The 24408-nt window shown below is 40.1% G+C and overlaps 1 protein-coding gene across 3 annotated transcripts in view; it reads right to left on the bottom strand.

Moving 5' to 3' along the window:
* LOC127662259 (baculoviral IAP repeat-containing protein 6-like) overlaps positions 1-24408 on the bottom strand; it is a 144765-nt gene that overhangs the window by 86732 nt on the left and 33625 nt on the right. For 2 of the 3 annotated variants that reach the window (XM_052153387.1, XM_052153389.1), the window contains exons 11-35: positions 21757-21906; positions 19326-19551; positions 16055-16215; positions 15754-15885; positions 15509-15640; positions 14771-14937; positions 13219-13352; positions 12864-13025; positions 12611-12742; positions 12402-12499; positions 12121-12268; positions 11710-11843; positions 11461-11607; positions 11022-11209; positions 10595-10897; positions 10225-10324; positions 6730-6944; positions 6407-6615; positions 5637-5983; positions 4162-4381; positions 3843-3979; positions 3582-3719; positions 3247-3377; positions 2974-3105; positions 2577-2792 (exon numbers count right to left, since the gene is read on the bottom strand). In XM_052153387.1, coding sequence (XP_052009347.1) covers positions 2577-2792; positions 2974-3105; positions 3247-3377; positions 3582-3719; positions 3843-3979; positions 4162-4381; positions 5637-5983; positions 6407-6615; positions 6730-6944; positions 10225-10324; positions 10595-10897; positions 11022-11209; positions 11461-11607; positions 11710-11843; positions 12121-12268; positions 12402-12499; positions 12611-12742; positions 12864-13025; positions 13219-13352; positions 14771-14937; positions 15509-15640; positions 15754-15885; positions 16055-16215; positions 19326-19551; positions 21757-21906 — 4259 coding nt within the window. Of the gene's footprint in view, positions 1-2576; positions 2793-2973; positions 3106-3246; positions 3378-3581; positions 3720-3842; positions 3980-4161; positions 4382-5636; positions 5984-6406; positions 6616-6729; positions 6945-10224; positions 10325-10594; positions 10901-11021; positions 11210-11460; positions 11608-11709; positions 11844-12120; positions 12269-12401; positions 12500-12610; positions 12743-12863; positions 13026-13218; positions 13353-14770; positions 14938-15508; positions 15641-15753; positions 15886-16054; positions 16216-19325; positions 19552-21756; positions 21907-24408 lie in introns of all 3 variants that reach the window. The other variant, XM_052153388.1, reaches the window with a different exon arrangement.

Genomic DNA, 24408 nt, shown 5'->3' with positions numbered 1-24408 from the left:
CTGACAGCGCCGTGGCCCATCCCAGTGAGAGCAGATCTCCTCTCTCAAGCTCGCGGCACAATCTGGCATCCCCACCCAGAGCTGGGCGCTGCATGCGTGGTGATCAACGACTACCCGTCGCTCTGCCAGAAGGAGTAATAAACACCATCATACACGCTAGAGCCCCTTCCACGAGAAGACTCTATGCGTCAAAATGGTCTGTGTTCTCAAAATGGTGCACCGACAGAGACCTGGACCCGCGGACATGTGGGGTGTCGTCGCTGCTCAGTATTTCTACAAGAGCTGCTGGATAAGGGCAGATCCCCATCCACGCTCAAAGTGTATGTGGCGGCCGTTGCGGCGTTCGCTGAACCCCTGCACGGCCAGTCATGGGGTAAAAACGAGCTGGTCATCCGCTTCCTCAGGGGAGCTAGAAGGATGAACCCCCGCGCCCCATCGGTTCCTATCTGGGATCTTTCTATAGTTCTCGAAACTATGAAAGCCCCCTTTCGAACCACTTCAATCCGTGGATTTGAAATACCTTTCACTCAAAACCGCTTTCTGACTGCCCTGTCATCAGTCAAACGTGTGGGAGACCTTCACGCGCTGTCTGTCAGCTGCGTGTCTTGAGTTTGGACCAAGTGACTCCAAGGTCATTTTAAAGCCTAGACATGGCTATGTTCCCAAGGTGATCGGTACTCCTTTCAGAGCACAGGTCATTTCCCTATCGGCGCTGCCAGCATCCGATAGCTGAACGCGACGCCAATCTCCTTTGCCCGGTCAGAGCACTGAGATTGTATACTGCGCGCTCCGCTGCTTTCAGACGCTCTGAGCAGCTTTTCGTTTCGTTCGGAGGGTGCACCAAAGGTCTCGCCGCCTCGAAACAGACACTATCTAGATGGATAGTGGACGCTATTGCTGCTGCATACGCGTCAAAAGACCTGCCATGCCCGTTGGGCATTAGGGCTCACTCCACTAGAGGCATGGCATCCTCGTGGGCATGGTCCAGCGGGATTTCCATTCACGACATATGTGTGGCAGCGGGATGGACTTCCCCTCCACCTTTGTCAGATTTTACAATATGGAAGTGCCCGCTCTGCAGGCAAAACTACTAGCGGTTTAATACGCTACAGCTCCCCTGGTGAGCTGCACTGATGGGACACATTCCACACAGACCGGCACCGCCGCTCTGTCGCTCCCTTCCCACTATGTGCTTATGTATTACACAATCAATGACCCGCATTCTTGCCGGCCAAATATTATTTCCCCACTCATAAGGGCTCCCCGGGTCCCCCTTAATTCCCTGGGGCTCATACAGTGGATGCTTGGCGCGACGGCGTTGACAATGGGTTCCGTAGCGTAAGCTAGCTTACGCAATACTGAGAGAACCTCTCGTGAAGAGAACGTATCGGTTACCTAACGTAACCTCGGTTCTCTCTAGATGAGGGAACGAGTATTGCGTAGCCGGCCGTGCTTCGCGCCACGCGCGACTTTTCGCTTCAGTCAATGAAAACCAGGGTTCCAGCCTACTGAACTACGCTTATATGCACTCTAGTCACGCCCATTTTGGCGGGCTTTGATGCAGTGAGCGCGGACGCCTCTCATTGGATGCGAGTTCAGCCCAAGCTCGTCTATAGGCTGCAGCAGTTGCCGCAGAGCAACCTATGAGCTCGCTAGCTAGCCCGCTCAAGGTCTGCAGCTGCCACACTGCGTTGACAATGGATACAAAAATTAAGGATAATTTTTTGGCTTCAATATCTCAGAAAAGATTAATCTTTCCCGTAGCGTAAGCTAGCTTACGCAATACTCGTTCCCTCATCTAGAGAGAACCGAGGTTACGTTAGGTAACCGATACGTTTTCCCATGCACATCTGAATCCCAGAGTGTTAATTTGGTGGTCCTGTCTCCTAATGGATAATATGGATTTAAGTAAAACTTTGGCGGGAGATGCTTTTTACACAACACAATTCACATAGCTGTTTACCAGGAAAGAGGGGCCGAAGCATCTGTAATAATAAAACAGCTGCTCAAAACAGTCTATTTAACATTACAATATCTTTATTTTTATGTTACCAACAATCAAACAATCATAGAAATAATGGAATAAAAGTTTAAAGCTGCTGACAGCCTGTTTTAATGTGGCGAAGATTAAAGACTTTTTACGTCAAACTAAGATTGTATTAGATAACAAGTTAGTCCATTTCACCCTCTCCCAATTCATCCATCAGTTATTTTCACTGTTTCCTTGACAACAAGTGGAATGGCTAGTTTCTAAGAACCACCTTTGCTATGACAAACTGTGTTAAGATTAACACACTGTCATGTGGTATGGTGATACTAATTGGTATTGTGATACTTTAGCTGGTATAGTATCGTAAGATATGATTATGGTATCGTGACAACCCTACTTAAGAGGTGTGGGCAAAACACCAGGCACAGGTGGTGGAATGAGGTCTAAGGTTAAAACATTTAAGATGAACTTTCTTGAGCTTAAGCGCATCTACAACCAATTACTCCATGGTTACTGGTCAACACAGAGCCAATTTGATAAGCAGACATGGCCACATTTCTAAAACCGTGAAGAAAAAGAGTCGCACCTTGCAGACGAAGAGAAGCAGGTCCGCGTGACAGGTGAAGTCCATGGAGAGGAGGAACAGAGCAAGCTTCTGTACGACACAGATGCAGCGCTCGTGAGATAAAGTGAAAGGTAGGAGCTCGACCTCAGGGGCCTCTTTTGACACAGATGCCTCCGAGTCCAAGGTGGAGCGTGGCCATTCTGCTGTTCGCCTCAAACGGATCAGATCCTTAAAGTGCTGCCGAAGGGGAAAAAACATGGTTTATTTTACATTCCCTTTATAGGTCAGATGTACATTACAACAACCGTAACTACTCCAAAAGCTGTCCTATGCCAAAAACTAAGAGATATATATAAAAAAAAAAAGTTAGTTATGTCTCAAAGATAAGATGTCCATAGGCTGAGGTTGGAGGTGTCACCTTGGACGTGGCTTGCTTGAGTTTGGCCTGTTCCACCAGCAGCTTGTAGGAGGAACCTTTGTTGCTCTGGATTTTCTCCTTCTCAATTTGCTCCACTAAAGCTTTCTGTTTGGCTTTCAGTAAATTTAACTGCTGCAATAAAAAGGAATAGATCAACATCCCCACTACAACTACAAAGGCAAATATTTTAAGAGACAATTTAAAATTGGTATGCTAAACCATGAAATATAAGCACCCAATATGGGCAGAAAAGTTTGTGCGAGACACATGTACCTGTTTGTGGTGGACTAGCTGTTTACGGATCTTGCGTGAGTACAGACGATCTAAACTGCTGTTGCTGCCTTTGGCTGATCTGCTTGAGTTCTGAGACTGCAGACTGTTATTTATAAAGCTCCACTGGTTCCCTGATGTGATTGGAAAAAGAAAAAGACATGTCTGCTGAAGATAATCAAATCTCTAGTAGGTATACAAAAACACACAGTCTTAAGCCATTGTTCTTGTCTTGTCTAGGATATCTTTATAAAACCATCAGACTGATTTATGCATCATCTCTGAATTCTCAATCACAGGTCTGTTCTTGAAGGTTCTCTTGCTTTCTAGAGTTCTACCTGTGAAGGATCTCTCCCTGTCTTTTCCACCCATAGGCTTCTTGGCTGCAGTGGCTTCATCTTCCACGCTGGCCACATAGTCGAGTAGTCTGGAAACCAGCATGACCACCCAGCTGATCATGGGGATATCCAACACACCTTCAAACACACAAACACAACATTACATAGACACACACATAGAAAGACAGACATGCGTTTCATTACATTAAAATCTAACACTAACAAAGCAAAACATTCTCTTTCAAACACACATGCACACACCTTCTGTCCTGCGGTGCTGTACTGCAGAGGTCTGTTGCAGAGGGGCTAACAGAGTGTCCAGCAGGTTTAACAATCCCTCCAGAACTCCACTGTTACTCAAAGATCTTTGGCCAATACAAGACAGCAGCATGAACACCCTGAGGAAATGAACACCGAGATAAACATGAGTTCTAAGCATCTTTTTGAAACCTTAAGGAATATAAAAAGATGTTCTCAATAGTCCTGGCAATGTCATTACTTCTGTGCAAGACCAAAACTCATGGTAAAGATGTTATGTAATGCCTGTATGTATTTGTGTGTGTGTGTGTTTTTGCTTTACCTGTCCTGAGGGAAGATGAGCAGCTGCTCAGAGTTGTAGAGCTCCTGCAGGACGTTGGAGAGGAACTGGCCCCACCATCTCTCCCCACCACAGAGCTGAACCAGCAGAAGACCCGCGTGCAGACGGATCTTAGGAGTCCCGCTGATACACAGCTGCTTAAAGAGCTCCTCACATGCCTGGGCGTGAAACGTGTTCTGCAAGACTGAGGGCACAGGGTTACCTGAGAGAGAAATGGGGGGGGGGGCGCATACAATTTGACATTAAACTTTGTCACATTAATACAGAAAGAGAATATGAAAAAAAAGATAGGAGAAACAGATGTCAAGTGTCAATTTTCAATAACCGCTGCAGTGCATTTCAATGCTGCTGACCATAAATGTCACTCCATTCAATGACTCTAAACTGAAACTAATCAAAATTTTTTTTAAACATTATTTGGACACAATTCAACATCCTCCCCTTTCCTGAACTCATTTAGCAATCATTCTTGTTGGACAATTAAAAGGTCATATTTTTAAAAAAACATCTTGTTTTTTTTTTTTTTTTTAAATGTCACAGGAATAGAAAACAAACCTCCAAAAATAAGACTTGAAAACTAAAACATAACATGAAATGGCTTTTTGTATTCTGACTACTAACCTTCGTAATCTGATTTAAGTCTATATTAAAGAGAACTTTCACCAAAATGGTAAATAAACAGATTTTCGCAAAAGTAGGCTATGATGTAACTTGGTTAATATTAATAATAATAATTTTTCTGGCTGCATGGATAGAAAAGATGTTTCATAGGAAGAGAAAGTTGTAAAATGTTTCTAATAAATTAAGAAAATGTTTATATACATTTATGCATGTTAAAGAATAATGCCACGTCAACACAAATACATTTTCATTTGAAAACATTTTGGAATTCCGTCCACACTGAGACAGCGTTTTTGTCTACTAAAACAGAGCTTTTCAAAAACACTCTCCCAAGTGGATAAATGTGAAAATGCTGTCTTTGCATTGTAGTGTGGACAGGGAAAACTGAGATATTCAGAAACGATATTCGGGAAGAATGACGTATCCAACCCTAAACAATCAAGATGGCGGCCAATGTTGTGGAGATGTGGTATCACAGTCAACATGCTACGTGATAAGATACGCGGATTGAATGTCTCAGACGCGGAGGCAGCTGAGATTCATCCTAAGCCACCCGTATTGAGGCAAGTCACTGCGCCACCATGAAGACTTAGAATGCATTGGGAATTGGGCATTCAAAATTGGGGAGAAAACGAGAAAAGAAAAAAATGGCTGAAAATGGCAGTGTGAACAGAGCATTTTGAACATGAAAACGCTGCATTCGTATTTATCCAGATTAATGTGCACATAACCTAAACTGCACAAATCAATCTTGTACAGTAACACCAAGAACATTTAATTAGAAAAAAACAGTTTTGAAATAACAAGGTGTTCTTTAGACCAGCTGCCTCTCTCACCGTTACAACAGTGTAGCAGGCTTAGCAGCGTGTCCAGCAGGTATCTGATGATGGTTCTGAGCTGTTCCGTCGAAGAATTCTGAACAAGATCTCTAGGGTCATAATTCTCAGGCAGGTGTTTGCGGGTGGCCCCCAGAGACACACGCAACCTCTGTACAGCATGATGGGCTAGGTTGAGCTGCAGCTGCAGCTGAATGCAGTCCTGGTAGGCGGAGAAAACGCGAGAATCCTCTTCTACAGCTTTGTCAGGTTTACGCAGGAAGTACTGAGCATTATTAGCACTGTTAAGAGGTGGCAGGTCGATGTTCTGAAGCAGCGTCTCCAGTCGATGACAGGCCAGATTATACCTGCAAAAGAGATTAACATATTTAGACTAATGTGTTGCACATTTGTGTCAAATACTTAATGAATTGATGTGAATTAAATAAACTAAAGCAAATCATAACTATAGCATCCGAACCCATAATTATATGACACAAAACATAAAAAAGCATGTCAGATAAAAGATAAAACTTTTATAAAAAAGGTATCACCTCAAGGGCATATCTGGAAAATATTTGTCAATTTTGCTCCAAGCCCTGGATCATTTCTGACCCTGAATCAGCCCATGACAATCGTAAAAAAAATATATACTACATAGAGTATATAGCCCAGGTCCTTAAAACCAATCTGCATTTAAAACTATTATTATAAATAAAATTGAAAGTTTGTTAACTTTTTATTTTAAATATTTAAATCAATGCTACTAACAGCTTTGTAGTCTCACTGACCTGCACTGAATGTCTTCCTGAAGGGCCACCATCATAGACAGATGCTGATCCAGGTCTGGATGACTGGCGGCTTCGTTCTCACCCCGCAGAGGGTCATGCATCAGTTTTAATTCACTCTCCCATGGCAGGATGTAGGTGTGGCCATAATAGAAACCCAATGGGATTTTAGCACGGGCATTAGTGCTGCCGTATCGCCCAATCACAGTGATCTGGGGGAAGGGGCAAAGAGTGAGTGGCAGTGGAGGTGTTGTGGCTAATAAAACTGGTTGTCTGTGTGCTAAACAGAAAAACACTGCATTCGGTCATGATAAACGTATATAGACCTTCATGAATCTGCAGACAGGAGGGGGCAATAAGTCGTGTAGAATCAGAGAATGAGTGCTGATATCTGTAGCAACCACGAGTCGCCTCCCATCTACCTCCTCCCCAAGCGTCCAGATGTCGATGGAAAGGGAGGCCAAGTCGGTGCACGTGGGGATCAGCACATCCGTCAGCAATACTGGCCGGCCGAAATCTAGCGTCACAAACCGCCTAGCACCTAAAAAGGAGGAATATTCCTTAAAATATATAGTTTGGACACAATTCCTTACACTAGAAGATGATTGGAGTTCTCATGGTGAGATCTCTAGAATCAAAGCTTTAGAGAACATTTAAGAATCTAAAGAGAGGGCTTAAATTGGAGGATCCTCAATGCGAGGAGTCAAACGTGATGATCCTCAGAACAAGTTCTTAAGAGTGTACTCTAGGATGAAGTCTTCAGAATAAGGATTTTCATTGCAATAGTTCTAGAGTGTTTTCTAGAATGAGAGCTCTGGAATGAGGATTCTCATATCAAGGATTTCAGAGACTGATCTTAAATGAGGGCTCTAAAATAAGGATTATCATATTGAGAGCTCTAGTGTGTGTTCAAGAATGAGGGCTCTAGAATGATGATTCTCATGACAAGAGTGCTAAAAAGTGTCTAGAATGAGGGCTCTAGAGAGTATGTTCAAGAAATAGGGCTCTTGGATGAGGATTTATCGAAGTGACAGTTCTAGAGAGTGTTCTAGAATGGTGTTTCGTGACCCAAAAGTGAGTCGCAGGTCTATTCGGACTGGGTCGCCATGGTTCAGCCATTGAAAGTTTTTTGACGGGTGCCCAAATGAAATTTAGAACCGCCAAAGCTAATTTAATGATAATCTTGGGTTAAGCATGTTAAGCAAGCAAGCAAAGGCTTCTCATCTGATATAGTGATATTTTCTCTGTGGGATTAAATCTTGTTTTTAAGTGTAATGGAACAACTCTCGCAAATGATCTGCTTTGCTCTAATCTACTGCATCTCTGGCGTGCATGAATCAATGGCCATCTGAACTCAAGCAGAGACTTTTTATTCTAGTTAGAGTTTTCTAGTTTAAATCGATGGAACAGAGCAACGCAGATATGTCAAAATATTTTTTTTTCTTTCTTTTAATTATATATCACCACCCTCACAAAACGGTTTCACAGTTTAACAGCAGTAACAGTAACTGTGATATTTAAACAAAAACATGTTACAGTTCCATATTAAATAATCTATTAGGTAGAATCTATACCATTTTCCATAAACACAATAATTTATTATTATTAGCAATATTATTATTAGTAGTAGTAGTATTATTATTATAAGGCTACTATTATTAGAAAGACTAGCAACAGTGACCTAACCATGTAATGAGAAGCCATCATGGCCTTTCCTCTGCTTATACGTCAATGCACTGTAAATACAAGGGCATGTACATAAAGGGCTTTAATGTCTGGACCGCCAAGACTTCTGGACAAATTAGGAACAGAGTTTTCCTGTGTATGATATGTTCTGTTTGAAATTAGGAATTAACAAGATAATAAATATTATGGGCTTATGTAAATATACTCATCAACTTGTAAAAGGGGGAGAGAAAACTTCCTGAATCTTTTTGTTGTTGACACCAATAATACAAATAATGTCAATTGATACATTCATTACACTTGAAAATATTGAACAAAAATTATTTATACATTTTTTTACTATGGTGGCTTACCACTTGATGTCCAATGTAAAATCTGGGTCCCGAAGCAAAACCAGTTGAGAACCACTGTTCAAGAAGGTGGGCTCTGGAATGAGAATTCTCATTCCAGAGGTTCCAAAGAGTGTTATGGAATGAGATCTCTAGAGAATGTGTTTAGAATGAGTGCTCAAAAATTAGGATTTTCATATTGAGAGTTCTAGTGTTTGTTATAGAATGAGGGCTCTAGAATAAGGAATCTCATCGCAAGTGTGCTAGAAAGTGTTCAGAAATGAGGGCTCTAGAAAGAGGATTCTTTTAGCAAGAGGTCGAAAGAAGGTTCTATAACATGGTTTCTAGAGAGTCTGTTCTATGAGGGATTTAGTGTGTTCTATAACAGGGACTACAATCAGGATTCTCATATTATGGGTTCCAAAGATCACATTCTAGAATAAGGGCTCTAGATCAGTGTTTCCCCAATCACAGTGCCACGGCACACTAGTGTGCAGTGAAAGATTGACAGGTGTGCTGTGGAAAATTATAAAATTCCACAAATTAAATAAATGCATAAAAATAAAAAAAAACTCCTCAACTTTTGGAGAAATTAGCTGTTTTGAAACCATAATCAGTCACTTTTGTGATTGTGAAAAGCAATGATTAATGTGCAAAAGTGAGTGATATTTATACACGTTAAGGGTCTTTCACATGACTCACGTCAGCGCTGCAGAATACATTGAAGTCTATGAAGTGACGTCACTTTACACCAAAGTGTTTTTCACACACGTTTATGCTTCACCAATAATGTCTTTGAGAGTACTAAGCAACAAGAAATATTTAAAAACTGTTAACATTTTTGAAGAGACATTGAATGTCTCAATTTATTTTTTCATAGTTATTGAACCAATTTAAATTCACTAAGAAAACGCTTAGACCTAAACATAAACAAGTCATTTTATTACTTTCTGCTATCAAAGTAACTGCAAGCTTTTTTTTAATACATGTTTTCAATGTTTATTGTGCACACCTCCCGCTTTTTTATGTGACAAACTCGTAAAATCACCCCTCTGTGACGCTTTCTGCAAATCTTGTCAAGTGGAGGGCAACGCGGTACTTGACGCCGGGTTCAGCCTCCAAAACCAAATTAAAACTGCCACGAGAATTTTTCTATCCGAGGCAAAGATGCAAAATGACAATTGCCTCAGCAGCAGTCTATCTTGATGTGTTTGATTACGCAAGGCAAGTACCCATCGATGAGGAAGGTTTGAGTTGTCGATTGAGTTCTGTTCAGTTAATATTTGACATGTTTTGTTCATATATTAATCATATTTGTTTTTTTGTAATATTGAGTTGCTCACATGTCGTGTTTTCGTGGCCTCCGCTGTCACTGCGGGGGAAAAAACATGAATCTGCTTCGTGTCTCTGTTGTTCATCTGTTCTCTTCATAAATAAATAAATGCATATCTGCTAAATGCTCATCCTGTAAGTTCATGATTAAAAATGAAAATGTGAATGAAAATAAAAGCTATTAAATGTCTTATTATCATTAAAATATGAAAATTAAAATGACCCTAGAAAGTCTAATGCAAGCACTGTATGTGACTTGTTTTTTTTTGCATAGCCAAATTTCAAACATTACAAGTATACACGCTATTAAGACAGAAAACATGCACAAGTTCTTGAAAAGGAAACACGATGATCATCCTATGTGAGATAGTGGTGTGCCTCATAATTTATTTTGTCTTAAAAAGTGTGCTATTTGAAACACTGCTCTAGATAGAGGGTTCAAGAGCGAGAACAACTGAAGGTGATATGAGGTACCTGAGTGCATCCGCTCAATTATTATAGACTGGTGTGGTGGAGGCTGTAGGAAGTGAGAGGCCTGAGAGAGCGCCAATGCCAGGCCACTTCCTATGGGGTTCTACATTGAGAACACACACAAACAGACACAAGTTGTAATTTACTGTATTTACCATCCAACATCTGCTAGCGGAGCACAAATAACAGGTTCCAAGTCACATTAACAACACCACAACACACTATCTGTTACCCACTAGCCTCTGCGATATTGCACAAATTGCCTGAGGCAAAAATAACAATTTATTCCCTATTAAGGAAAGAGGACTGAACAGGATTGTTTAAAATTAAAATGCTTTGAATACATAAAGCAGAAAAGGTTTTCAGGACTGACCGGTTTGGCTTTCTGTGTGTTTTTATTCTGTGCTGAAAGGTTCACAGGTGGAGGATCAATGACAGATCCTGGGAAGAGCTGAGCCAGTTCCACACTGATGGCTGCTGACACAGCCTCGTTTGGCGGGGTGAGAGGAGGCGTCATGAACAGCGGGGTGGTTTTAGGGGTGGGAGGGATGACGTCTGAGGGATGAATGAAGAAGCCTGGGGCAGAGGATGGGTTGGACGGCACAGAGTTGACAACACCTGATGCTGCGGTGGCTGCCGATGAGGTCTGGTGGAGTTTGGCCTCCAACTTGGCTTTCTGCTTCATTAGATAATCAAGGCCACAAAATCATATGTCTATGATTACTGAAATAATCAGGAAATCAATATTAATTTGAATAAAGAAAGTTCTGGGTGTGTGAGGTGGGATTTGTATGTTTGACCTGCTGCTGCAGTTTCAAAAGCTGCTGTTGTTTCTCCTGAAGAACTTGCAGTTGCTGCTCGGCAGACACCATGGCGTGAGACAGTGACTGCAGGGCCACCTGCGCAGCCGAACTCAGGGCTGTGGACGCCTCACCGACGGACCCAGCAGACAGCCCTGTCACAGTGGGTGTCACACCAAACGTGCTCACTGCAAAAGCATGAAAAGATCAAACAGGCACTGAATGCAGGTCTTAGGATGTGTTTCGGTCCATGGTGGTGACAGGATTCAATGACATCTGAGGTATTTCCTCTACAGTTGAAGTATCATTAGTAGTCCCAGCAATTACAAGTACAGCAGATGTAACATGCCAAACAAAAGTCATGTTCCAGCATATTATTTTGCATTTTTGAATAAGGTGGTAACTGTAAGAGAAAGAAATGGAAAAGAGGGATACGTACCGGTGAACATACTTGCGTCATCCCTCTCCACTCTGGTGCCATCACTAGTGGAGACGCAAGTAAAGTGCAGGGGTTCGACCTCCAGCAGGCCGGTCAGAGCTGTGAAACTGCCCTCTGCAGCCCCGCTGCTGTTCACCTTCCCATTACCTGACATAACACACTAAAACCATTACACTGCCGTATCCCTAAAGTGTTGCTCTATTATACATTTCCGAATGTACAGATGTGAGGTAAAATGCATTGACGCACCTGAGAGAATGTCGGAAAGGTCGATCTCATCCGATTGGACCCCAACGCTACTACTAAAAGCATTCTTACAGGAAGACCCGCTCACCTCCAGGTCAAATAGCACTGGGTCGAATGGAGACCCATACAGACCGTATCTGGATAGACATCCCAATTAGTTGGTTACAGCAGTAATGACTCAATAACACTTCATCTCCTTAAATTAACCATATCTAAATTCCTATAAAACAACCTTTCACATTCCAGTAAAAAAAAAATGTAATATCTGTTTCACTTGGCTTAGGAAATTCCTCCAAATTTCCCAAAGAAAATAGTCAGCATCTATCTTTTTTTACACCTGACTTGCAGTTGAAGCAGCAATTCAAGAGCATATTTTAAGTGCAACACATTCAGAAGTGAATCGGCTCAGCTGACCTGGTCTGCAACAGCGCCTCCAGTGGTGTCAGGCGGTCCTGCAGCTGCCGAGAGACAGCAGTGAGCAGAGAGGCGCAAGCAGTACTGCAGTCAGCCAGATCCTCATCTTTCACGTAATTTAACAGGACAAAGTACCAGAAGACAGATCCTGAAAAAAGAACAATCAATTTAAGATGATCTTGACTAAATCAACTACATTGTTAAGCAAATTTGTCCATTTTCACTAAGTAACATCTTTTCAATGTAACAAACAAATCTACTATCTGCTATCATGAAATTACCTCCTGTGGCTGCAGCAGGTAAATAAGTCATATTATCCAGAAGAGCTCTAAACAGAGCCTGTCCAAAACTCTGCTGACCAGGGTCTCCTTTACCGGTACTGAAAAACCAACAACATTCTTAATGAAAGCTTAATGAACGTAACATTATTGCTTCTGCACAAGTACAAAACAGAGCCTAGTTCATGTGTTCTGAGAGGCCGCAATCTCACCTAATACAAAGTGCGAGAAAGCGAGAGCATTTATGAGCTATACTGCGCCCAGCCTCGAAGAAACACGATCTGATGATGTCCATCAGCCGTCTCCTAGTTTTGGTCAGAAGCCCCTCCTTCCCCTCTCTCAAACTGAAGTACAACAGGATGATAAAATTCATTAAAAAGACAAAAGATGAAACTGGGAGACTAAAATACTGTCTATTCAGTTTTTTTTTTTAAATAAGCTCCCTAATTCACAATGCCTGCTCACCTGCAGGGTCCGTTTGAGTAGACCCCCGCCAGCCAGCAGAGGATGTCCAGGATGAGACTCTGACAGTGCTCTGAGCTCAGCCTTTCCTCTCCATGCTTACACAAACCTCTTAGCAGCTTCTCATGGAGCTCAGGAAACTGAAGCATCGCACAGCGTTGCACTCTGAGAAATCAAAGCAGACACAGACAGCACAGAATGTTTATGAACAGACTGCTGTATTCATTTAACTGAAATGGGTAATAATTCCCTAAGGTGGATTTACAAATAATGTGAAAGCCAAGACAGGAGATGTTGTACAAGACATAACATATTAATTTAAGAGGGAACATAATAGAAATATACTAGTATCTCTCACCGTTCTTTGGGTACAGACGTTTTCTTAAACCTCCTGATTGTGACAGACACTTCCTGGAGCAAGTCACAGCCTCTCAGGTTATCAGGCTTTTTAGGGACAGCCTGAGGATCTGCTTTAGATGTGGAGGCCTTTTCCTGAGCAAGACATAAAGATTATTAGAAGTCTTTAGAAAATGTAAAAATTAGATTTGCTGTGGTACCCATCCTCTGGGTCGAACTTATTGCCATGCAAGGTCAGAGAGATTTCTTTGATAAAGCAATGTTGCTCTACAGCCACTAGAGGGAAGCAATACAACAAATTTGTGTCACCCAACAGTGTTAAAACAAGTTTTGGGAAGACTTGAATGAGTTCAACTCTGATTAACATCCATTGGCAATGATAGAAAGGGTTAAAAACTACATTACATCTAATTTTATTTAAAATGGTACAAATATAATGTCACAACCCAACTAGGCAAACTCTGGAGAAGCCTCTGACTTTAACATAATTCTAGTGTTGATACGGTACCAACATTTCAGAGGTCTGTACCGATACCAGTGAAATGTCATTGTTTTTGATACTAAATTTAAACACCACAGCAAAAATGTGCTAATATGGATGTGCTTTTGAACACTCCTTTATTTCAATGTAAATAATAAATTAAATGCATGTTTCCTTTAAGTGTTTCTCAATTAAGTATGCATTGCTTGTTTTGTTATGGCCCTTTTTTATATTTTTCCAAATGTTATAGTTTTTATTTAGTTTTTTTCATCAAAATGGTGTCTAATCAAATTCATTCTAAAAACTTTTAACAAGTAAAAAATAGAACAATTACTTTTCAACATACCATTGCTCTTAAAAAAAATAAAATTCAGTAGAAATGCACTCTTGCTTGTGATAAACTGCTTAACTTGTATTATTATTTCTCACAAATCATTATTTATTATCATTATAATATTACTACAGTTTTACTGTACAGTTGTAATATATTTCTGTTGCAAATTCTTACATTTCAGGCACCTAACTTCTATTTTGAATCATGCTTTTATTTTGATGTATTTGACAGAAGCTCCACTTCTGAAAAACTTGGCTACATGGCCCAGTGTGATTGTTAAAGTGCAAATGCTGTGATTTAATTATAAACAATATATTGTCTGCATGTGCTCTGCTTTGTCATCTCTCATTTAACGCAAATTATTCTCAATGTCTGTGTCCAGTATGCTTCACACATTCATTTAAATCATGCAGCTCATGCAGACTAAGATTGCATCCTTTAGTGGTTAAATAATCATACTAGGACATAATTAATTTGAATTATAGTCCATTTAAGTGTTAAAAAAAAAAAGAGTAAAACCACACATTAAAATAACAGGGTGAGCATTATGAAAGCAGTGTGTCAGTAAAATAGAGTGCGGGTACTGATTAAGTTAGTGCTTAGTACTACCAGTACTGCAGAAACACAGGTATTGTGACATCTTTATTTATTTCCAACTTTTAACAATACTACATAATTCTATTCAAAATGTATTTCCAGGCCGGTACTGGATTTTCTAGGCCAGTGTTTGTGCTGTACCTTGGTTGCCTGAGCCCTCTGCAGGAGGGAGGACAGTGAGTGAGCTTTACTGCCTTGAGGTTTGGCTGAAGGCATCCGCACCACCGGCCTCAAACTCTCATCCAGGCCCTTATCACTCACTGCTTTAATGTGCACCAGAAACGAACGGTACTTGCCTCCTGCCATGCCTGTATAGAAATAGGGATGAAAATAACAAGAATGAAAGGGGAACATAAGGGCACAATAACTTGTCCTTTACTCAAAGAATAACAAAAATTGTGCCATTTCTTTTTCTTTTTTTTTTTACAGAGACTGAGATTTTCAACAGAACCCTAGATTATGACGTAGGTTCTATTATGTGTCAAATAAGTACAGAGAAAGACTTAGGAATAAAAAAATAATTGATTTTTGTTATCTCTCTTATGATAATATAAAAGGTCTTTTAAATACTGCATATATTCGATGTAAGTGCAGCTCTGAACTGGTTGACAGCTGTTTTTCTATTCAAAAATAAAACGTATTTACTCCAAACCCCTATGACTTACTTTCTTCCATGGACACAAAACATCCTGCCTAACATCTCGATTTGTGTTCCAAGAAATAAAATCACATAATTTGTAAAATTAAGGGAGTGACTGAATGGTGACAGTTTTTTTTTGTGTAAGTGTTTAAACTATCACTTTAATGCAAGTCTACTGTCATACTGCTTGGTGGGTGGGAATGGTTACTATAAATGACTTGATGACTGCTCAGACAGACCCTTGAGGAGTTTAGGACTAGTAAGGCTCAGCATCCCTGCATGTCCAGACAGATCCAGTCCACTGGACAACCACACTGGCCCACACAAGATATCATCCTTGTGCTCCTGCAGAAATGGACACAGCCTGGAGCCTGTGAGTGACAGAGATGGATCCTTTAATAAAGCTGGCAGGGGTTTTAAAGGTGAAAATATTCTGTCAATGAGCTTTTGACGCCCTCTCTCCCCCTCCTCACTGAACTCTTACCTGGTGACTCCTCAATGTCCATGAACTGGATGTCCTCTGAGAAGTCATGTAGGTGTGGCTGTCCATTCTTCTCTCCATTTGAGTGCAGAACGTGAGACAGGGGAAAGACAATCTGCCTGTCCACTGTTGTCTCTGCAGTCCCAAGCAACACAAATAAGTCATTAAATCATACAGCTTGAACATTGAACCTTTTTATACAATAAAATATAAAGTCTGGCAGCCATTTAAGTTCTGGCAGAACTAAACAGGAATTAATAGTCAAAGGTAAACAATGAGAGTGAGAGTTTGTTCCTAGACTCACCATTGACTTTGCCCAGGCCTGGTGCTTTGTTCTTCAGCAGTGTGACCTGGATCTGAGGGATGTTTGTAATACTGCTGTTCAGCACAAACTTGAAGTCCACATGTCCCACCATGCAGGCTTTTGGCAGGACCAGCTCAAACACATGTTCATCCCAACTGGAACTAAGAGATATAGACATAAAGCATGACATGCAGATCAAGAATGTGTGGTGACATGTACATACCAGAGTTTCGGTAAAGACATTTTTGCGCCTGCCAATATGTCCAGGAATTATAAAGTCACAACACGAACTGGAAAAAATGTGTTCATCTAATTTCGGTGGTTTTCTGTGCTGTAACGCGATGGGTTCCAACTCTTTTCAAGGCACAATTTTCCAGGACATTTTATGTGCCCAACAATTGTAATATTTCAGCAAAAACACACTTTTCGTTTTAAATGGAGCTTTTATTTTGGCACTTCTATGCGTTTTTGGTGGTACATTCTCACCTCCAGAGAAGTAGTTCACTATATGGCCAAATGTGAAAAATAATCCCGTAAATCTGTGACTTAATTAAATACTAGGCGTGTAATGATACACAAATTTCATGACACGATGAAAAGCATGACACAATACGCAAAAAAAAAAAAACAGCACCCACAAATGTCTATTAAATAAAAAATTACACAACTGTCCCACAACAGTCACTGACATTGGCAACAAAAAGTTGAGTTATATAATAAAGTAACTTAAACAACAGCACTGCATTATTTTAGTTGGATTGTAATGAGAAAAACTCATTTACTCATTTCTTGCGAAAATGCAGTTTGTCTACACGCAAGTTATTTATATTTGTTCAGCATTTTTCACAATACACACAGTTTCAAAGCAGCTTTATAGAACATCATGCCTTAAAGTCGTAAAGCCTCCAGAGAGCAAGCTGAAGTGATTATACCAAGAAAAAAAATATTTGTATGTTATTTAGAGTTAACAAAAACTAAAAAAGAAAAATCTCTTAAAGGAACTTGATCCAAAATTATTTAGAGGCTTACAGTACAGTGCAGTCATAACATCCATTATGATGTTGAACAGCCATTTTCAGGTCTCTCCAGAGATATTTGATTTGGTTCAAGTTCGGGATCTGGTTGGGCCACTGAAGGACATTTAGAGCTGTCCCTAAGCCACTCTTGCATTGGCTTGGCTGTGTGTTTAGGGTCATTGTCCTGTTGGAAGGTGAACCTTCAGCCCAGTCTGAGGTGCTGAGTGCTCTGGACCAGCTTTTCATGAAGGATATCTCTGTATATTGCTGCATTCAACTTTCCTTCAACCCTGACCAGTCCCCCAGTCCTTGCCGCTGAAAAACACCACCACAGCACGATTCTACCACCACGCTTCACCATTGGGATGGTATTGCGCAGGTGATGACTGGTGCCTGGTTTCCACTAGACATGACACTTGTAATTGAGGTCAAACAGTTCAATCTTCGTTTCATTAGACAAGAGAATCTTGTGTCACACAGTCAGAGTCCTTTTGGTGCTTTTTGAAAATTCCAAGCCGGCCACTCTGCCATAAAGCCCAGATCGGTGGAGTGTTGCAGTGATGGTTGTCCTTCTGCAAGTTTCTCCCATCTCCACACATGATCTCTGGAGCTCAACCAGAGTGACCATCAGGTTCTTGGTCCCCTCCCTGACTAAGGCCCTTCTCCCCCGATTTCTCAGTTTGGCCAGGCGGCCAACTCTAGGAAGAATCCTGATTATTCCAAACTTCTTCCATTTAAGGGTTATGGAGGCTACTGTTCCATTTGCAACCTGCGATGCAGCTGAAATCTTTTTTGCAGCCCTGGTCAGTGCCTCAACAATCCTACCTCTGAGCTCTGCAGGCAGTTCCTTTGACCTCATGGCTTGGTTTTTGCTCTGATATGCATTTTCAGCTGTGAGACCTTCTATAGAAATGTGTGTGCATTTCCAAATCATGTCCAACGAATTGAATTTGCCAGAGATGGACTCCAATAAAAGTGTGGAAACATCTCAAAGATGATCCAGAGAAACTGGATGCACCTGAGCTAAATTTCAAGTTTCACAGCAAAGGGTCTGAATACATATGTCAATGTGATAATTTTCTTTTTTCCCCTTTTGTTTTCATTTATTTATTTATAAAGTTTCCCCTTTGTTCTCCCAATTTTTGGAATATCCAATTCCCAAAGTACACACTAAGTCCTTGTGATGGCGCAGTGATTCGCCTCAGTCCGGGTGGCAGAGGACGGATCCCAGCTACCGCCGCGTCTGAAACCGTCTACTCGCACAGCACGTGGCTTGCTGGGCATGCTACCACGGAGGCACGGAGCGTGTGTGGAGGCTTCACGCCACCCACCACAGCAACCACGTCTAACTCACCACGCACCCCACCGTATGTAATAAATGCATAGTCTGTGTGTGCTGCACACTTCAGAGTCATCTATGTCATCTTGCACACACAAGAGCGCACGTGGTGATCATGATGCGGTGTGATGATCAGTGAACAAGCGGTCGGCATCACACATTTGAAGCATATATTACTTGCAGATTATAAACTTAAATTAAATCACAGACTTTTGCAAATTTAATTGTCACAATAGGACATATTGTAGTTTTACATTCAAACATTCATTTTCACCCAAATACATGATATTCCATGACATTGTCCAATTAACTAACTACCAGCTTAGGGAGTGAATTCACTATAAAGAAAAATTAAACATCAGTGATCTGACTGTCATCGTTGTCCAAAGTTTATAACTCAAATGTTTTTGTGGTTAACACAACATCAATATTGGAACTAAAAAAAAATCGTATTTTGTACTATATCAATCCGTAAACCATTTTTTCGGAGAAAAGCAGAGAAAGTATGTAACAGGGATCTGTTCATGACTTTTGACGTTGTTTTACAATGCACAGCTGCCAGTAGGAACAAAACGAAACAAATATAAAAATATTTGACTCTTATTCAGAGTTCCAATTGTTACCATGTTTTTGTACATGTAACAAAACTCTTGTTAGCAACAGACAAACATTTCTATTATACTAAATTATTTTACAGGACATTTTGGTATTTTTCTAATTTTCCATGACTTTTCCATGACTGGAAAACTGCAGTGAAAAATTCAAGGTTTTCCAGGGCATGTGGGAACCCCTGTGGCTGCTTTCCTAACACTCACACTTTCCCCTTTATCCTGTCAACCAATTTGTGCATGCTACTACAGGTCTGAGTGTACGAGTGTGTATCACTTTTGCTCTGCAGTGTGTGTTTTATGTGTACCTGTCATTCTGAAGCTTCCATGTGCGTGTGTGCTGAGCTGCGTCACCATGGTGCTGCTGGTGGAGGTGTTGTGGATGACGTCTTTGCTGCTGCTCTTGTTGCACCTCCACCCAGCATGGGGGCACTGTGGCCGAAAAGCGTGGTGTCAGCGTTTCAAACTGAGTTAGTTCCACCAGAGAAGAAAGAATCTCTACAGTCAATGGCTGGTCCACAAGGAGTTCAACTCCTGAAAACAGACACAAGCCTTACTGTACCATACGGAACACTTCCACGGATACCAGACAAATCCAATATACCATTATACAGAAAGTACATTTGCACAGAAAAATAAATATGGCAGATCATTACTTAAATGGAGCTTATGGAGAATGTAAAGAGAAAAAAAATCCCAAAAAGCACATATCAAGAAAGATGAGAAGTGCACAGCAAGATATGGGGATGATGCTGTTATCTAAGTACAGGCAAAAAATAAGTAACAAACTGCATAGGAATTATCAACTGCAATGGATTATGTTTCACAATGGTGGGTTGAGTCTTGTCTACATCTCAAATGTAACAAAAGCGGTCTGTTTGTTCTTCACAAAAAGGGCAGATTGTGACACTGACTGAAATAGAAGTGTCCTTGGACAGAAGATTAATGTATTAATTTAAATATTTGAATCATAATTGACAAACAAATTTATTTTAAAAATAGGTGAAGTTGTAAAAACTGAATATTATTTGGCAAATTTTAGATTTATTAGGAATAATGACCACAGAGGCAGCAGTTTTATTTGCAATGCAATGAATGCAATGTTTCTTCCTCATATTACAGACTGCATGACTACATGGACACAGACATGTAGATCTGTCCTTAGGCATACTGAAACAGTGTAATGGCAAGCTCTTTGAGTTACTAGACACAAATTAATGTTTTTTTTATTTCTGTCATATTTTCATTAAGTATGATCTCTTGGGAAAATGTTATTGAAATTGTGGGTATATTGCTGATTTTTAAATTTCAACAATACATCCACAATTTTTAAACAGTTCAGCAAGCAACTTCACATGCCATTAAAAATAGAGTGCTTTTGGTCCATTAGCTTTTGCTTTAAGAGCAACTCATGCCTGGAATTGCCATTTTGAAAGATATAATAACTAAATTATGTATAGTGTGAAAAGAATGCATTTTCTTTTATAATTTTGTCTGACATCAACCTGCCCAGCCACAGCAGATGAAAATGAGTCATTTTGACTAAATCTGACACATTGCCATCCATGAGATGTTTGATTAATATCTATTGTCCTTGAATAAAAAAAAATACCTGTTTTAAATATAGACAACATGGTATTTAGCATGAGTAATTATTTTTTTAAGACTTGATGTTTGTTGCTTAGATGTAGACAAAGGGGTATTTATTTAAACGTCTTTACTGATTGGATGGATATCCGATTGAATAAGCACATTCCACTTACACTTGGCCACATAAATGTGTCTCAGCCAAACGGATATAAATCTGGTCTTTAATTCCCACACTATATGCAAATGAAACAGATTTAGATTCCGTGATTATGCTCATGCCGGGTAGTGAATTTAAAAGATGTGATTTATTAGTTGATTCCAAGTGACTTTGCCCAGTGTGCGTGTGTGCCTGCTGTGTTTTTTCCCCACAGGGCTTGTCGTAGGCAAGATGTGTACATGCGCTCATTGTCAGTTTTGAACTATTTCAGTTGTCATTGATCTGCATCAAATGAAGAAAAAAGTTATTTCTACCCAAAAACGTACATCCATTTCTTAATTTGTTTTTATTTTTTGCGCAATGCAACCACTATGCAAATATTTTGTAGCAGCTGCTTTATTTCGCATTTTCCCTATGCTGACGTGGCTCAGTTTGGACTTTTTACAGCTGGTATTAAGATCCGTTTCAGGTGATCTGATCACATGTGGTCAGTGCTAAATGCTGATATAAACGGGGTTTAACACGTTCTATGATCGGACCACAAAAACCACATACGAAGGTAGTCAAAAGCACGTCCATATGGAATGCGTCCTGGACAGCAGCGAAACACCACCACTCAAGAATTAAACAGGAGTTTAAATTTTGCTGGTTATGAATTAGCATTTATGGCATTTTACATGCTATGTGACAGGATGAAAGCTTTGCTTGTGTCGCCTCTTATGTACAAGCATTTTCAAAACAGCTTGTGGAACATATCAGCATAAACACAATGATGTTGCAAAGATTTTCTTTTTCTCTTGTGTGGTGCATGCCTCTAGTAGTTGTTCGCTACAAAGTAACAATTGTAAAAATGCACAAGCTTGGCAAGTGCCACTTTTAGTGTCGCTTCTGTGGATGAACAGACTGTGGATGTCGCCTCTTGGTTGGTCAGACTCACCAACACTCTGAAGTTCGATGTGCCAGGGAACTACATTCATGTGTCATTTACTCACCCGTGATACCTGGGCTTGAAGGGTTAGATGTGGGTTTTGCTCCATCCAGTAGTTGCTCCGCCCTATTAGACAGGGGGCCGTCGACAAAAATGTCGCCGTCATCAATATCATCACACACACCTCCAATTTGAAGGAAATGAAGCTCTCCACCTTTAGACAGGAAAAAAATTGTTATGGAAGACTCTCTAACCTCAGAGAAATAAACTCAAGAGAGAACAAGTGAAACAAATGAATACTGTTGACTGATCTTGTATGACTTAAATTAAAGGGGGTTACTTTAATATGCATTATAGTGGATATAAAGAAGAGAATGTGAAGTGCTTATACTGCTTAATAGAGTATCCCTTTCAACCAAAAAAATGAGTTAGTAGAAAAAGATTTTTACAATTTCTAAAAAAAATGTGATTGGTGCCTGCCCGTGCAAAATGTACTGCCATGATGCAAGGGTGTTGTGAGAGGCTGTATTCTGTATTTGCACACGTTTGCACGTGCACTTTATGTAGGAATGTGATTTAGTCTGTGTAGTCTCATGTGGTTCTCTGTTTGTCCTATGTTGTTTTATGTAGCACCATGGTCCTGAAGGAACGTTGTCTAGTTTCACTGTGTATGGTACTGACTGTATATGGTTGAACGACAATAAAAGAAACACTTGACTATTCTTAAAGTCCTTTGTCATGGCTAATTTTCCCAACCAATGTTTTCCAGAGTTATTCTGTCCACTCTAAAAAAATAAAATAAAAATGGAAGATGCGTTTTTAATGCAGCTTTGGCTGAACAATTAATTGAGTACTTGGATTAAGGTTTTTTTTTTTTTTTTTTTGGAAAAACCCATTTAAAACTCTTGACTGTAAGGGACAGCAGAAAAACAAAATTATCTCATTGGCAAGAAGACAAAAGGTGGATTTCCCCTTCCTCCCACTAATATATGCAGATGTGTTTTCACCCAAATACTATCCTTTCCCACATTATCTGCATATTTCTCTTTTGAATGAACTAAACAGCTGGCAATAAAAGACCAGAGCAACAATTCTCAACTTTGATCCTATATGTATTACCAGTTAAACATACAAACACAACACGTGTCTAACATCTTTTGTGAAAGTATTATCAAAAAGACAATGGTGATTGTCGTCTTTCTCATTGATGATACTGAGAGCTTTAATAGGTGTAACTTGGTTGTTGGATGTATGTAATTAAGGGTACAGCCGATACATTCACAACTTTTGGCTCAATGGAAGAGGGTGGTTTTACATCCTTAAAGAGATTCTTCAGATTTAAAATAAATAATAAAATCAAAGTCACTTAAATATAGCTAATCAGGAATGGTTGGCTGAATTTAATTATAGCAATTAAATTCAGCCAACGCACGGCCTCCATTCTCTGATTCCTCAAGGTCACATCTCAGTGATACCAGAGACAGTGGCCATGTTTGAGCGAGTAGGTGAGCCCACCATGCTTAATATGATCCTTATTGGTTACCATGGTGATGTGGGTATGTGGGTGGTAAGCTAAACTGAAGGAAACATTGAACATCAACACTCGTGTTTCCCACTTGTCATTTTTTACCCAGCACAGGTAAATTATACGTTATAAACACAGCATAGATTTTGGAACTGGAACCAAAAATTTTGACTTTGTCAAGACCTTGAAATTTTATATATAAAAAACATTTTTTTGTATTTCATGGTTTAAGAGAAGTAACTATTTAAAACAAATGTTTTCTTCCATTGTCATAACAGGTCAATTTTGTCCCGTATGGGAAGAACCAGTTGTGAACTGACTTTCTAGATATATGCTCCACTGGGTACTGCATCTTTCCCACAAATTGCATACTTACAGGTAATATGTTAGTAAATAAGTTTACTGACATGATTACATATGATAATGTACTACCATGATATGATAATATGATACAAGATAATGGCTAGAGGCCCCCAAATGTTAGCTACTGGATGTCAGTTTATCCTGGAATTTTAGATGGCAGAAAGAACTGTTACAGCACCTTCCTAAACCCTTGTAACAATGCAGAAATATAGTTGTAATATTTGTACATATATGTAATATAGTTGAGATATAACAATATGTCTTTAATATAATGTTACTTCATTAATATTCAGAATATAGCAACCCCCCTCCCCCTCCAATGCAGTTTCATAACAATAAAAAAATCCCCAAGAGGAATATTTATTGGAATATTTGGGTGAATTGGAATTGAGAATTGGAAGAAATTGTGACTGAAATTTTCAGAGGAAAATGTGAGCAGGGCTTGTCTGTACAAAACTAGATGCAACAATTCTGGAGTGTTGATGGTTGTTTGCAGGGCATGGCTCTGTGGCTGCCAATGTGCAATGAGTGGTTTTTAGAATGTCTGCAAGCAATGTGCTTGGTAGGGGGTTCTGGGTGGTTGCTTACTGGCCCAAAATGCTCTCATTTACTCATGCTATTCCAGATGTGTATGCCTTTTTTCTTCAGCAGAACACATTTGAAGAAAATACAAGAATATCTCTGCTCAGTATGTCCTTAAAATGCAATTGGATGGTGATCAGACCTTTAAAGCTCCAAAAAGAACAGACAGTCAGCATAAACGTCATCTAGGTGACACCAGCAGTTAAATGAATGTCTTCTAAAGTGATACAATCGATTTTGGTGCGA

This window comes from Xyrauchen texanus, chromosome 22 (genome assembly GCF_025860055.1).
Source record: "Xyrauchen texanus isolate HMW12.3.18 chromosome 22, RBS_HiC_50CHRs, whole genome shotgun sequence".
NCBI classification, from domain to species: Eukaryota; Metazoa; Chordata; class Actinopteri; order Cypriniformes; family Catostomidae; genus Xyrauchen; species Xyrauchen texanus.
Note: the sequence above shows the minus strand (reverse complement) of the source record. Positions and strands in the feature narration are given on the sequence as shown.